This window comes from Portunus trituberculatus, chromosome 39 (assembly GCF_017591435.1).
Source record: "Portunus trituberculatus isolate SZX2019 chromosome 39, ASM1759143v1, whole genome shotgun sequence".
Taxonomy (NCBI): Eukaryota; Metazoa; Arthropoda; class Malacostraca; order Decapoda; family Portunidae; genus Portunus; species Portunus trituberculatus.
Window position 1 is genome coordinate 1617501 of NC_059293.1, and position 17031 is coordinate 1634531.

Below are 17031 nucleotides of genomic sequence, written 5' to 3' on the forward strand. Positions count from 1 at the left end.
TTATTTAACCTCTCTCAACACGGGAGGCAACCAGACGAGAGCTGCAAACAGAATTATGGAAAGGAACCACTTGATCACCTTCCCCTTGACAAGCAGACAGCGCAAGTGTTTCAAGGAGAGGAAGAGTAAAGACTGTTTCGTGGCAGAGCTGTCTAATTATCCTCTCTTGAATACTTCAGGACCACAGGTGAGAGATAAAGTGTGATGAATAGTTGGGTAGATCAATGTGCTAGATTATTTAGTAGGAAGAGAAACGTGGTAAATAAGAACATAAGAAAAAGGGGAAGCTGCAAGAGGCTGTCACGCCTACACGTGGCAACTCCTGTATGAACAAAGCTATCTAATTCCATCTATCATCTCCATCCATAAATTTATCTAATCTTCTTTTAAAGCTCCCCATTGACTCGGCACTAACTACATGACCACTGAGTCCGCTCCACTCATCAAACACTCTTCCCATTTCTCTTGTAAAGCTTAAACCAATTATTTTCGATTCTGTCCCCGCTACTGATCCTAAGAACTCCGCTCATGTTCTCTTTGTCTTAACCCCTACGCCACTTAAATACTTCTATCAGGTCCCATCTTAACTTTTGTCTCTCTAAGAGATGCCAATTGAGTTTCTTCACTCATCCCCTGAACCTTTTCAGACATCCTCCTTTGCCCTGATTCCAGTACATCTATATCATTCCTATAATGTGGGGACCAAAATTGTACCACATAGTCAAGATGTGGTCTGACCAGCGCCAAGTATAATTTTAGCTGTGAAGGGTTATTTACCAAGGGAAGCGGCTAGAGATCGATGATAGTAGTTTAATTCTTCCTAAAAAAAAACATAAGATGAATAGACAAGAACACAAGGACATGAGAAAATAAAGGAAGCTGCAAGACGTCATGAATCCTACACGTGGCAGTCCCTCTATAACACATCTTGCCTATTTCAGCTTCTCAATCCTATCCTTGTCTTCTTTTTAACTCCTTCTCTTACAAGTCACAAATTTCTGAACATTGCACACTAGATAAAGTCAACTTCCTAATATATTTTTTTTCTCAATTTTGCGTATATGCCAACAATTCTTATCACAGTGTTCTGAATGTTAGCAAGGGACAAGCATAACAGTGACAAGCTAAGACCACTCTATGCACTGCCATGAGACCAAATAGAAACTGTTGTACTGCCCAACTACTAGAGAAAACTGAGCTTATAATCGAGTTAAGAGGAGCAGTGAGGGAGATGATACTCGCTAGTGATTGGGCACTCATATGATACCGGGAGAAACTCGTGTACTGCTAGGCCATTGGAGGTGAATGTATGCAATTGTCAAGTTAAGAGGAGCAGTGACATGACTAAGACTTCCTAATGGCTCAATACTGACTTCAAACCAGTGGAAACTCTCATAACGAAACTACTGCGGGGAGAATACAAACAATTATAAAGTTAAGCTGAACAGTAATAAAAAAAACATGGGAGCAAAGTAAGGGGTGAACTGGATATCAGTGTTAGAGTTAGAATTAATCTTTTTGTTGCGATGTACATACAATTCACAAACTACCTCCTGTGGTACGTAAATCTCTTCAAACATCATGAGAAGAGATTAAAACAATACATTTTCCATTGTCCAGCAAGTATAATACTCATTTAAGTGTTGAAAAAAATATATCAAGAAAGATTTGTGATTAAAAGAAGATAGCAATGAAAGTGTCACTAGCAATGAAAGAGTTAACTAAGAAAGGATACATGTAATTGTCAAGTCAAAAGAGCAATAACTGTAAAAGGAGAAGGCAGAGAGGGATGAACTAAATGTCAAAGTGAGTGACTAACTTATTTGAGTAAGAATTCATGTAATTATCAAGTTCGACAGCAGTACCCGTGACAGCAGAGAAGACGGTAAGAAATGAACCAGGAGTCAAAACGAGAGAGCAAGAGTACACGCAATTATGAAGTTGAGAGAAGCAATGACCATGAGAGCAGAGACAACAGCAAAGGGTGAACAAGACGTCAAAGTAAGTGTTTAAGTTAACTGAACTGTAACACATGCAATTATCAAGTTAAGAGAAGCAGCAACCATGAAAAGAAGGACAGTAAGAGATGAAGTAAGCATCAATACGAGGGTTAATCTGAGCAGGGCGGCGGTGAAGTGGTCAAGAAGAGTGATCGATGCGGGCCAGGTCTCCGCGCCTCACCAGCCGCTGCCACAGGTTTTTGGAATGCCGTTGAGAGAAGCAATCAGCCACGCGCTGCCCGGAATCCGACGTGCGGCGACTTAAGGCGATAGATACATAGAGAGGCACGGACGAAGGGAGAGAGAATAAAGATAGATAAGCAGAATCATAGACGGACCTCAGATGATAGATAAGGAGGTAGATAGTAAGGGAGATAGATAGATAGATATGTATATAGACAGACAGATGAGCAGAATGATAGACAAACAAACCCCAGGTAATAGATAGATAGGGAGATACGTAGAGAATGAAGGGGAGAGGGAGGGAGGAAGTAAGAAAATAGATGAAAATATTAACAGCTAGATATGTTGATAGATACGGAAAGAGGAAGAGAGGAAAGGAAGGAGGAAAGTAAGGAGGGACATAACTTGACAGGCAAATTGATACAAATAGGTAATTAGGTTGATAAGTAAGAAGGAGGACATAGGGAAGGAGATAAATAAATGGAGGAGAGGAATGATAGACAGACTTAAGGTAAGGAATAGGGAAGTATGTGGCGAGGTAGGAAGGTAATGGAGGAGGAGGAGAGAAACTGAATGTGATGAATATATAAACGGTGAACACTGAAGGGAAGGTAGGCAGGGAAGGAGGGAGGGGCGGGTAGATGAACACAGTAATAAACAAATTAATGCATACGTACAAACACAGACAATCATACATACACTAAAAATATTGATAGACGGACAAATAAATGAATAGAGAGACAGGAGGAGAGCACTACATTGATAGATAAATATACAGGTATAGAAATAAAGACAGATAAATAAATAGATATTAATCATTTATGAAGACAATTTTCCAAAGCACACATTTCAAGTCAGACTTTCATAATTATGCTTACAACGACCAATGAAGAATTCAAGTTAAACTATCACTAAAATCATAAGAGACCCTTAAAAATGCCAGTAACTCACACCAAAGAGTACTGAAAAATAGTTACAATACAACACCAAAATATTTCCGAAATAGGTCCTTAATTATTTTTTGCTATTTTATAATGAATAATAGGAATAGTGGAATATTACTTTCTTTATTGTTTAGTGATTATAATTCTCCATGGAGTTATTTAAGAGTTTTAGTGAGCACAAATTCTATTTCTTCCCTGTTTGAAGTGCAAGAAAGTTCACTCTTCAACAACAAGCAGAGTGTGCTGTGCGTTGTTGTGCATGGCTGACTCCAACCACTCATTAAAACAGGAGTAGAGGATATTCAGTAACAGTATCAATGACCGCTTCTTTCAAAGGCCACAGAGAATTATTCGTGTTCTCAACGATGAGTTTTTTGTCTTTTTTCATTAACTGCATAATGTCTTTGTTAACTATTACATAAATCGCAAATACACTTGAAACTACTCGCCTAAAAATCTTTTACTTTCCCTACACAAATTTCTGAAGACCACACATAACTAATAGAATTTTGAAGGATATATTTTTTCACTGATTATGAGGAATATTTGTTAAATTTTTACCAAAGTCGTGAAGGAATTGAAAATTTTGCCTTAAAAACCATACAACTTTTTGCTCCAGCTATCGATCATGGTGATGGTTAGTCGTGTTCTGAGAGATGTCCATCATGTGTGTTAATCTTATTGCAATCATAAAGACACCTGAAAACATTCACTTCAGATGAAACTTCTGACTACACACATTTAAAAAAAACCGGAGATGATTTCTCGGATTCTTTCGTTGTTAAACGTTATTAAACTATTAAAAAAATCGTGAAAATTATTAAGAACATGCATTTGAAAACCCTAAACTCTATACTATGGAAATTATTACATTTGACCAAACAGACTCTGTTATTCTGTTGTTGAATTCCTGTGAACACCTAGAAACACGCTTTTTAAAACCTTCAAGCCTTTCCACCACAGCCTCTCGAGATAAGTCACCTAAACCATTTGTGAGAGCGGTCTCTGGACTAAACTTTACAAGACCACTTTCTATAGGCAGGAACTTGAATGCATGTTTGAAAATAATCAAGAAAACCAGCTCTGCATGAAAAGAGGAAAGTCCTACGAGACCCAGAAACTGGAATATCAAAGGCGGACGCTGTGTGAGTGGCGCGGCCTTTGAAGGAGATTCAACAAAGTCAGTCTAGCGTGCAGGTTATGACGTGCAAACTCCCCAAGCAAGCGGGCACAAACTTCTGCATAAAAGGTTCCACTTGCATCCGTATAAACTCCAGCTGTTTCCCTGGAGAAAAGTTGACAGTTCAGGAAGAAATAGGCTCCGCGAGCGTGTTGCTTCATGTCACTTCAAAAAAGTTGGCAATTAGAGGAGGAAAAAAAATAAAAAGAAGAAAATGCCATACCTGCATCCATGTAAACTCCATTTGGTCCCGGAGACAAAAGTTGACAATTAAGAGAAGAAAAAACATCGTGAGAGAGCCATTTTGAACCTCATCGAGAAATGTTGACAAATAAAGGGAAAAAAACAAAACAGACTCCTTGCGGATGTTATTCCGTGTTCAAAAAGAAAAAAATGAGTAACAAAAATGAAAAAAAAATGTGAACATGCGTATCTTTAGAATGTTGATTAGAGCAACACGAACAACAGTGAATGTGTAAAAAAAAAAAAAACAAGATGCGATGACAGAGTTCCAAAAATCCCCAGACCTCTAAATGGCAGTCTATGGATAAACATTTTTTTTTTATACCATGTGGGCTTTTCACGGGAATTTATCGGTTAAAGGAGATACTTTTTTGGGGTAACTCCTATCTCAAAGCCCATCCGCTAGGAAACCGTTGCCCCAAGTGAGGAAGTCCAACCTACACTCGGACCGCGGACAGGATTTGAACCCGTGTGCTTGGAGACCCCTCGGACCCCAAAGTGCGCATGGTTCCACTGTACCACGGCGATAACCAATCTATAAATCTTTAAGTGGTACAGGAGGATATAACAAGCGTGACGTTAGCAAAGTCTTCATTGCCAGTAATCAGGAGAGATAAAAAAAATTGTTTCGAACTTGGAATAGTTTGGTTTAAAACATGGATAAGAAAGAATTAGTTCTCAAATAGTGATCATGAATGAATTGGACTCGATAGTGAAGCTGTTAGTGACGTGTCATAATGAGCTAACTTATCCTAACTTAACGCAAAATTCGACAGATGTATGGATAAGGAGGAGTCACAATGAGCTAACCTAACCTAAAAGAAAATAAGTTATATGTATGCATGAGGAGAAGTCACAATAAGCTAACCTAAGCTAGCCTAACCTAACCTAAAACCAAATTAGATAGATGTATGCATGAGGAGGAGTCACAATGAGCTAACCTAAGCTAACCTAACTTAACCTATAAGAAGATTCGACAACAGTATGGATGAGGATGATAACCGGTAATATGTAGGATAAGGAACGGGTGAGAGCACTTGGGTTATGAGAAGTGCTTGGAGAAGACCCAAATATTTACACACACGAAGAGAGAAGGAATTGATGTAGTACGAGGCGAACTTATCATACTTATTCATCCGTAATAAGTAGGTATGGATGATAGGCGGTAATAAGTAGGTATGGATGGTAGGCGGTAATAAGTAGGTATGGATGATAGGCGGTAATAAGTAGGTACGGATGGTAGGCGGTAATAAGTAGGTATGGATGATAGGCGGTAATAAGTAGGTATGGATGGTAGGCGGTAATAAGTAAGTATGGATGATAGGCGGTAATAAGTAGGTATGGATGATAGGCGGTAATAAGTAGGTATGGATGGTAGGCGGTAATAAGTAGGTATGGATGATAGGCGGTAATAAGTAGGTACGGATGATAGGCGGTAATAAGTAGGTATGGATGATAGGCGGTGATAAGTAGGTATGGATGATAGGCGGTAATAAGTAGGTATGGATGATAGGCGGTAATAAGTAGGTATGGATGATAGGCGGTAATAAGTAGGTATGGATGATAGGCGGTAATAAGTAGGTATGGATGATAGGCGGTAATAAGTAGGTATGGATGATAGGCGGTAATAAGTAGGAATGGATGATAGGCGGTAATAAATAGGTATTTTCTACAGAGGAATGACCACGTGTAAGTCTGATGCCTTTTTATGTAACCTTCCTTACTTCCTTATATTAATCTCCATTACCACTAAAATACCTCCATAACCAATGAACGAGCGTCGCCACACACCACCACGAAACACCCTCCAACACCACACTGAATACAAGTGCCCTGTCAACTTCCAATATCAACTCCTAACATTTCTCGGTTTGTTACATACGAGTCGATAGTACATGTGATTCTGCTTCTAATGGCACGCTGGCCTCTCAACTCGATACTAACAACCTGATCACTGAGTTTGTTCCAGTCATCTATCACTCCACCAGTCTATCTGACAATTCATTTATTTCCCTTTCTTTCCCTCTCTACACGTTCATCACGTTTGAAGATATGCAATGAGGTCATATAGTGCTGACAGACTGTGTTAACCTACTGAATACTATAGGTACATTTCACAAACTTCGTAGAATTGTTCATTATTCATTAAAGGAATGATTGGACAGAATTAATTGCAGGTTATATTTTCAATCCCTTCATTATAAAGATATTATCCTAAAGCTGAAATGCCAATCCAGTGCTATTCAGGATCACGTGTAAATGATGATTTGTTGTTGAAGCTGTTGATGTCATGCAGGGTTGTTCAATAAAAAGTACAACAGTTCAGAATGATGCGATGTAAACAAAAGTAAAGTATCGAAAAAGTATTAAGTCTGACACAGTATTAGCGTTAGTGATACCGGGACACTGACAATAAAAGAAATTACTTATATATGAATAGTTCGGAGTGAAGATGAAGATGATGAAGCATATACAGTTTTTGCATCAGTATTGGTATAAATATTTCACTCTGACTTAGTATATCTAGAAGTATTGACAAAAGAAGTGCTATTGATATCTAACTATAAATTACTACGAGTCCCTTCAAAAGTCGAAGTGATGAACATGTAAACAATTGGCAGTCTCAGCCTCAGTATTGGTAAGTATTGAGTTTATCATAAGTAGTGGAGGCAAAAAAGTGTGCTTTGGTGCTTCATTACCAATAAGTACCGGTAATTACAAAGATAGACGATTCGAGGTGGTGAAAAATAAGAAAAATAACATCAAGTATGTATTCATATCGGTATTTTCATCGATATTTTGTTAACAGTAGTGGCAAAATATATTAATGACAATGATACATATACGCACCATATGGTATTCAAAATAATATAAATGACATACTTCAGCTTAATCATGAAAACAACAGATAATACCAATACTGATTGTAACACAAGTATCATTATCACATACTTATCACAGTTTTCACCATTATTGTTACTGGTAATGATAAGCTAGCGGTACCTTTACAGGACTCCTACTATTTACAGTTTTCGAAGAGATATGCTTACTTCAACTCGGTAACCATAAAAACACACAAGAATCACAGTCCATGATCGCATCGGTACTGCCACCGTTAATGACACAGTGATGGGAGATGGGAGAGTTTTCAGTGATACAAACACTTCACCCTGATCATAAAATAGCAAAATGTGTGTACTGGATTCTATACAAATGTCAGTATTGGTCTTTTTTTCTTTTATTTTATCGATAATGGCAATAATTAATGACGTTTACGCATAACATGACACCTATGCATGGCACTCCACCATTCACTATTTTCAGTGTCACAGAAGCACTTGAACCCCTATTCTGTTCACCTACATAATGCAAACCTAACCAGTATCATCGATCTTGCTTTCCTTCTACCACTAAATTTTACAAATCCGTGTTTGCTTATCTATTACCTCATAACTTTGACTTGGATTGTGTCAAGAGGGAACTTTCAGAACAACTCTCAAATTTTAGATGTTTTTTTGTTTAATTAATTTAGCTGAGCGTTGTAAGAGCTGGTATGTACCTTCAATGTGCCTTTCCTTTATTATGTTGTTAACCTTGACCAATGTCCTGACCAATGTCCTTAGATATATATAATAAATAGATGAACACATGATTATATAGATAGACAAATAAATAAATAAATGCCATAATCGGCACTGGTATTGACAAAAAAAAAAAAAACGTGACCTCAGTAAATTCTCATAAATCATTCGGAACATCCTCAATAATTTACTTCAAAACCACGAGCATCAATTGTAATAAAAACGGCTAAAGTTAATGCATTCAGTTACTCACTAATTTCCTTCAATATATATGTCCTTTGAGAGGCGCACATCAGGAGGGGAGGTCCTCAGGTGGTTCAGAGGATCTAAGAAGCAGGATTCCTATGGCCAGTGATCAGGATGACATTAAAAAAAAAGTTGAAACATAACCTTAAATGTGAAAAAAAAAAATATAGGATGGAATTTCTTCTAAAATAGTGGTAGGTGATTGGAATATACTCTATAACCAAGTTGTCAGTGCAGAGTCATTAGAGGACTTTATCCCCTTCAGTACTGGGATGTATTTTTACCTTGAGTTTTGGATATGGTTACACGGTTTTATTGACATTAGGAAGAGCCAAAAGATTAATGGCAAGAGTCTTCACTATTTTAAATTCCACACGCTGTATAAAATCACCAAATAGTAAGCAGAATGAATATGAGAACTAGATATATTTGTGGATGAGGGTGACAGGATGAATGAAGCTGACTTATGTGGAGTCTGATGGCTTCTTACAGCCTCTCGTATTTATCGTATGCCTTATCCTAGTACAAAATAAGATGGAACATACAAGGCAAAACTACCACACAAAACTAGTAGAAATGTAGAAGAAAAATATGGAATAAAGGTAAAGGCACAAGATCAAAGAGAATGGAAACAAAACGGGAAAGCATAACGTGTATTCATTTCTCGATCTAGACTCCAGCGAGTTTCCTGAAAAGAGGCTATAAGAGGCAAAAGAGCATAGCAGAGTGAGCCATCAGCGGTGTACCTGGAGCAGCAGTAATAATAGAAAAACCACCAACGACACACACACACACACACACACACACACACACACACACACACACACACACACAGCATTAGAATATTAAGTGTATTCATGCATGGCTAGCTGTGATAGTGGGCAAAGTACGTGTGTTTTGTGGAGAAACTGTCCTCTTCTCTACTGGTTCTTCCCTTTCATACATATTTTACTACTTTTACTAAAATTCTACACTACTACTACTTCTACTACTGCTACTGCTGCAACTACTACTACTACTACTGCTGCTACTACTACTACTGCTGCTGCTACTACTACTACTACTGCTGCTACTGCTACTACTACTACTGCTGCTGCTACTACTGCTACTGCTACTACTACTGCTACTACTACTACTACACTACTGCTACTACTGCTGCTGCTACTGCTGCTGCTAACTGCTGCTACTGCTGCTGCTGCTGCTGCTGCTGCTGCTGCTGCTGCTGCTACTGCTACTGCTGCTGCTGCTGCTGCTGCTGCTGCTGCTGCTGCTGCTACTGCTGCTGCTGCTGCTGCTACTGCTGCTGCTGCTGCTGCTGCTGCTGCTGCTGCTGCTGCTGCTGCTGCTGCTGCTGCTGCTGCAACTGCTGCTGCTGCTGCTGCTGCTGCTGCTGCTGCTGCTGCTGCTGCTGCTGCTGCTGCTACTGCTGCAACAACAACAACAACTGCTGCAACTGCTGCTGCTGCTGCTGCTGCTGCTGCTGCTGCTGCTGCTGCTGCTGCTGCTGCTGCTGCTGCTGCTGCTGCTGCTGCTGCTGCTGCTGCTGCAACAACAACAACAACAACAACTGCTGCCAACAACAACTGCTGCTGCTGCTGCTGCTGCTGCTGCTGCTGCTGCTGCTGCTGCTGCTGCTGCAACTGCTGCTGCTGCTGCTGCTGCTGCTGCTGCTGCTGCTGCTGCTGCTGCTGCTGCTGCTGCTGCTGCTGCAACTGCTGCTGCTGCTGCTGCTGCTGCTGCTGCTGCTGCTGCTGCTGCTGCTGCTGCTGCTGCTGCTGCTGCTGCTGCTGCTGCTGCTGCTGCTGCTGCTGCTGCTGCTGCTGCTGCTGCTGCTGCTGCTGCTGCTGCTGCTGCTGCTGCTGCTGCTGCTGCTGCTGCTGCTGCTGCTGCTGCTGCTGCTGCTGCTGCTGCTGCTGCTGCTGCTGCTGCTGCTGCTGCTGCTGCTGCTGCTGCTGCTGCTGCTGCTGCTGCTGCTGCTGCTGCTGCTGCTGCTGCTGCTGCTGCTGCTGCTGCTGCTGCTGCTGCTGCTGCTGCTGCTGCTGCTGCTGCTGCTGCTGCTGCTGCTGCTGCTGCTGCTGCTGCTGCTGCTGCTGCTGCTGCTGCTGCTGCTGTTGCTGCTCACTGCTGCTGCTGCTGCTGCTGCTGCTGCTGCTGCTGCTGCTGCTGCTGCTGCTGCTGCTGCTGCTGCTGCTGCTGCTGCTGCTGCTGCTGCTGCTGCTGCTGCTGCTGCTGCTGCTGCTGCTGCTGCTGCTGCTGCTGCTGCTGCTGCTGCTGCTGCTGCTGCTGCTGCTGCTGCTGCTGCTGCTGCTGCTGCTGCTGCTGCTGCTGCTGCTGCTGCTGCTGCTGCTGCTGCTGCTGCTGCTGCTGCTGCTGCTGCTGCTGCTGCTGCACAACTGCTGCTGCTGCTGCTGCTGCTGCTGCTGCTGCTGCAACTGCTGCTGCTGCTGCTGCTGCTGCTGCTGCTGCTGCTGCTGCTGCTGCTGCTGCTGCGCTGCTGCTGCTGCTGCTGCTGCTGCTGCTGCTGCTGCTGCTGCTGCTGCTGCTGCTGCTGCTGCTGCTGCTGCTGCTGCTGCTGCTGCTGCTGCTGCTGCTGCTGCTGCAACCACTGCTGCTGCTGCTGCTGCTGCTGCTGCTGCTGCTGCTGCTGCTGCTGCTGCAACTGCTGCTGCTGCTGCTGCTGCTGCTGCTGCTGCTGCTGCTGCTGCTGCTGCTGCTGCTGCTGCTGCTGCTGCTGCTGCTGCTGCTGCTGCTGCTGCTGCTATTGCTGCTGCTGCTGCTGCTGCTGCTGCTGCTGCTGCTGCTGCTGCTGCTGCTGCTGCTGCTGCTGCTGCTGCTGCTGCTGCTGCTGCTGCTGCTATTGCTGCTGCTGCTGCTGCTGCTGCTGCTGCTGCTGCTGCTGCTGCTGCTGCTGCTGCTGCTGCTGCTGCTGCTGCTGCTGCTGCTGCTGCTGCTGCTGCTGCTGCTGCTGCTGCTGCTGCTGCTGCTGCTGCTGCTGCTGCTGCTGCTGCTGCTGCTGCTGCTGCTGCTGCTGCTGCTGCTGCTGCTGCTGCTGCTGCTGCTGCTGCTGCTGCTGCTGCTGCTGCTGCTGCTGCTGCTGCTGCTGCTGCTGCTGCTGCTGCTGCTGCTGCTGCTGCTGCTGCTGCTGCTGCTGCTGCTGCTGCTGCTGCTGCTGCTGCTGCTGCTGCTGCTGCTGCTGCTGCTGCTGCTGCTGCTGCTGCTGCTGCTGCTGCTGCTGCTGCTGCTGCTGCTGCTGCTGCTGCTGCTGCTGCTGCTGCTGCTGCTGCTGCTGCTGCTGCTGCTGCTGCTGCTGCTGCTGCTGCTGCTGCTGCTGCTGCTGCTGCTGCTGCTGCTGCTGCTGCTGCTGCTGCTGCTGCTGCTGCTGCTGCTGCTGCTGCTGCTGCTGCTGCTGCTGCTGCTGCTGCTGCTGCTGCTGCTGCTGCTGCTGCTGCTGCTGCTGCTGCTGCTGCTGCTGCTGCTGCTGCTGCTGCTGCTGCTGCTGCTGCTGCTGCTGCTGCTGCTGCTGCTGCTGCTGCTGCTGCTGCTGCTGCTGCTGCTGCTGCTGCTGCTGCTGCTGCTGCTGCTGCTGCTGCTGCTGCTGCTGCTGCTGCTGCTGCTACTGCCACTGCTGCTGCTGCTGCTGCTACTGCTGCTGCTGCTGCTGCTGCTGCTGCTGCACTGCCACTGCTGCTGCTGCTGCTGCTGCTGCTGCTGCCACTATCACTGCTGCTGCTGCTGCTGCCACTGCTGCTGCTGCTGCCACTGCTGCTGCTACTGCTGCACTGCTGCTGCTGCTGCTGCTGCTGCTGCTATTGCTGCCATTGCTACTGCCACTGCTAATACTACCACTACCACTACTACTACTACTACTACTAATTTACAGACACAGCACCCACTCACTACCCTGAGCAGCAACACAGCCCCTACAGTACTCAAGCCATCGACTCCATTTCCACTCAACAAGTACAAGATTAATTGATGCGGAAGGCAGTGACAATCCCCCCCCTCTCTCTCTCTCTCTCTCTCTCTCTCTCTCTCTCTCTCTCTCTCTCTCTCTCTCTCTCTCTCTTAGTTAGTCATATTTATTATAATTTTCCCCCCTAAATAACATCCCTTTAAATTTCCTTTCTTTTCCTCTAATAAGACCAAATTGGACATTTTTTCCCATATATTTATTCATATTACTTTAATTGCCTTTTATTCAAATAACCTGTAATCCAATCTATTATAATTCCTCTCTTGTTAATAGCGCCATTCATTTGAGTCACGCGTGTTCCTTCCTCACTCTCATTTCCCATTGTCTAAATTGCGAGTCACACAATTCACAGTTTAATTCCTCCTCTAAGCCTCTATTTGTTCACCTGCTCAGACCCAATAGCACACGACCCTACCCTTGCTTTCCCTCAGGCCTCGCGCTACCCCGGTCCTTCTGACACAAACTCCACGGCTTTTTTTAAGGTTTGGAATATGATAACTATTTTCAAAGCCACAGATATTTTTAGTCTGGTTCTCAAGGGTGTTTTTTCCCGGTGGCAATGCAGAATCTGTGTTAAACTTTCGCACAAAGGCTAGTGTTCTTGAAGGCTTGTAACTCACACAAGGACTATTTTCAAAGGCCACTGAGATGGTTATTCGTGTTTTTAATGGGTTTTTCCTATTGGTGGTGCAGAATCCTTGCTACGCTCTCGCCAAAAAAGAAGAGAAAAAAAGCTTCAATTTTTTTTTTTTTGTTATGCAAGAGGAAACTCGCAAAAGGCAACAAAAAAAAAATTAAAATGCAAGTTCCCTAAAAGATTGGAAATAATTAGCCAAAAGACAGGTTGCCTCTTATAAAAAAGTCAAATCGCAGGTTTCAAGGGATTGTTGTCAGAAGCCACGGTGATAATTAGACGTGTTAGTTCATGCCATTCTTTCTCTGGAATCACGAAATCACCTTAGAAAAACATTAAGAGTGTTAGGTTGCCTTAAAAATTAGTCGAGATATAACTATGATCGCTATTCTTATTAAAAACAAAAAAGAAAAAAATGCAGCTTCTCATGAACTACTTGCGTGCTTTGGGGTCCGAGGGGTCTCCAAGCGCACGGGTTCGAATCCTGTCCACGGTCAGAGTGTAGGTTGGGCTTCCTCACTCAGGACAACGGTTTCCTAGCAGGTGGGCTTTGAGATAGGAGGTAACCAAAAATTCCCGTGAGAAACCCATATGGTATAAATACAAAAAAAAAAAAAATAATGGTTTCGGAGACAACTAGACGTGTTTCCATGGATGATTTTCTTACCGATGAAGCAGAATACTTGCTAAACCATCACTGCAATCATGAAAGCAATTTTATAGACGTCATTTACCTTCGCAACACCACACCATGATCAGTCTAGTTCTCAAGAGTGTGCTCCCAAACCGATGTCACAGAATACTCGTTGTCCTCGTAACAATCCACAGCACTAAACCCAATGTATGAAATCCTTATAAGCATCTACAAGAAAGGATAGCATAGAAAAAAAGAGTAGATTTTATAACATAAGGAGGAGGATGTACAATAAGAAATGAAGTATATGAGTGACGCAGTGAAGAGTGAAACTGTGAAGTAATGAAGAGGTTCAGCTAAGACTGGAATTATGAAAACCTTGAACACTTGACTACCTCATTGACTTCCTCTAGGCCGTGTTGAGGAGACATAATAAGGAATGAGGACCCAGCTTCCCCTCCACCGTCTCTTACTGTGTTGCTCTTCACTACTCGAAACTGTTACTAAGATTTCATGTTGTCATCTTTTTCCTAATATTTTCTCTCTCTCTCTCTCTCTCTCTCTCTCTCTCTCTCTCTCTCTCTCTCTCTCTCTCTCTCTCTTTTGTTTGATCGTTTTTTTTTCTTTTTCGAAATAAATTAGTCTCAATTTTTCTTAGTAATAGTTTTAAGTAAAAGTTATTGAATTTTCTTTTCTTGTCATTAATTGTTACCAGAGTTCTATTTATTTTCTTTAACTTACAACCTCACATTTCTGGCAACAGTTCTGGGCAGACTTACAAGATGCGTCCTCCGTTTCATAATAATTCTAATGACAACTTTCTTTATTCTCCAATTCATCCATTGATTCAACGTAATGGTCGTGATTTATTTTATGCTGTTTCTATTTGTTTACACCAACTACAACAAAAATTATTTCTCGTTTCCTTCTATAAAGAAATAAAAGCTAACCTCCAGAAATACATACGAAGAATTACCACTTGTGTTTATAGAATAGATGGGAAATACTCAAAATGCTTAACTCTTGGTGAGACTCTCATAAAAAGAAACAAGAATAAAAAAAATCAGAAAGTTCTTAAGATCAGTAGAGGGGACAAAGCCAGAAATAATGGGTTTAAGCTTGAGAAAATCAGGTTTAGGAAATAAATGGGGAGAAACTGACCATGTAGTCAGTGTTGAGTCAATAGGGAGCTTTAAAAGAAGATTAGATAAAATTATGGATGGTGATGTTAGATAGAATTCGGTAGCTTTGTTTTCCTCTTTCTTTATGTTCCTATGTTCTTATTTTTCTCCCCAACCAAAACACAAATATCACTGGCAAGCCTTTATGGACATCCTCTTATAACTTTTAAGCAGAATAATTAAATTGCGTGTATGCCAATTAAGGAAAAAAACTGGAAAAAAAAACATTGAGACATTTATGAATTCGGTAAGTCTCCCAGTCAGCAAAATCCCACACTAATTAATACCATCCCTTGATCTCGTACAGTCGGCTGGAATAAAACCTCGGCCAGTCCTGTTCCATATATACAAGCGTCTTACTTTCTCCTTAACGAAGGTTGTTGTTCTTCTGTGACTAATTAAGCCCCTCAGAACTAAGCCCTATAGTCTGAAACACTTCCGCGCCTCACAGCACCTTCACTATTTTCAAAGGGCTCTACTTGAAGTGACACGGGCTTTTTTAAGGATGTTTCTGTAATTCTAGTGACATGTTAATAAGTTTTCTGCATTAACAGGAAAAATAATCTTTACAACTCGGCAAATTAGCTTTATGGTCTCTGAAAATGATAGCGAAGAGAGAAGGTAAGCGTTTCTAAATATGGACGCTCCCACTTGATCTGCCCAGCCTGGTTCATGCACAACAACATAAGAGAAGCTACAACAAACCATCATGCCTACACGTGGCAGTCTTTGTATGAAAATCCCTACCTATTCTCAACTATCACCCTTATCCATAAATCTGCTTAATCTTTTAATGCTCCTTGATGACTCAGTACTTTCAACCTAAATACTCACTCCTTTCCATTCATTCACCAAAATCTATCAAGCCTGGATACAATATTTCTTATCCTATCCTGAATACCAAGCTTGAGAATCTGGCCTATGTTACCCTCGATATATGCTCTCCTATTCTCTTCCAAGTTCAGTCCCTCCTCCATGTACTTCTCGAGATCAACACTTAACATTCAGCCCGTTGGTACTTACAGGGGAGTCGTCCAGCTGTGTCCTCTTCTTAGTCTTGGCTTTGGTCTTCCAGAATAGGAGGAACCGACGAGACATGGTGACTGACTACGTGTGTTTTCTATTCTCTCTTACTGACAAAGGTTACGCTCACTCTTGGCCTCTACAGCGTTAACAGTATAGGACCACAAATCGTTCGCACCACCACAAACTCTTCTCGTTTTCACCAGCACGGTTAGACCACTTGGTAAAGCACCACGACTTGTTTCCACCGCCGCGGATAAAGCACTCAGGAAATAAATGTTTGTTTTCACTGCTTTAGAACGGAACACTCAGAGATAAAAGACAGATTTCACTAAAGCACCATTAACCAGGGATACATAAAGCAATGCGTCAGTAAAACACCACGATCCTTTTTTTTTCACTACCTTAGAAAGAAACACTCATAGATAAAGTCCAACCATTAAAGAAAAGTAAAGCACCGGAAGCTGTCTTCACCACTGCGAACGAACACTTGGAAATAAATCAGTGAGTAAAGCATCACAAATTTTCATCACCTTCGATCGAAACTCACAGATAAAGTAAAGTGCATCAGTAACTCGTAAAACACGGCAACTTTTTTTTTTCACCTCACTGGCAAACCACTCAGAGTATTAGTTAACCAGCACCACTTAATTTTCTCGTCTCAGCGTCTGTCAAACCACACACAAACAAAGGCAAGGTAGTAGATCAGCGCCACAGCTTGTTTTACCACTTTTGCATGAACCTTTCAAACCTTTCACAAAGAAGAAGTAAGAATTGAAACCGATGCATCAATTCACTCACAAGGTAAATTCGTCACTCTTCTTTGAGTCTTGCTACAGATCAGACTTATGAATCACTATGTAGCATTGAATAGGTACCGCATATGACATTCAAGGACATGCAGTATTTCTGTAAGAAGATAATCCGATGGAGGTCTAATCTCTACATGTCTTACAACTTCGCCTTATGATTCATTTGCTCTTAATGCTCATAAATCAGACACGCAAGACAATGGGGACTGTGTATTAAGGACTACGAATATGAACTACTATTACAACAGGAAGGTAATTTGTCATAAGTTCAAGTTCTTTATGCCTTACAGACTCTCCTTGTGGATCACGAACGCTTAATACTCATAGCTGAGCTACGAAACATTGTGAGTCTTGGTCAGGCACTTGTTCTCCGGCCATACGTAAAGGAAATGACACC

The 17031-nt window shown here is 42.5% G+C and overlaps 1 protein-coding gene across 1 annotated transcript in view; it reads right to left on the bottom strand.

The window, feature by feature from the left end:
• LOC123515556 overlaps nt 1-16667 on the bottom strand; it is a 1160229-nt gene extending 1143562 nt beyond the window's left edge. Inside the window, exon 1 of the mRNA XM_045274292.1 lies at nt 15823-16667. Within this exon, the coding sequence (XP_045130227.1) occupies nt 15823-15897 (75 nt within the window). The 5' untranslated portion in view covers nt 15898-16667. The remainder of the gene's footprint in view (nt 1-15822) is intronic.
• Between the last annotated feature and the right edge of the window lie 364 nt (nt 16668-17031).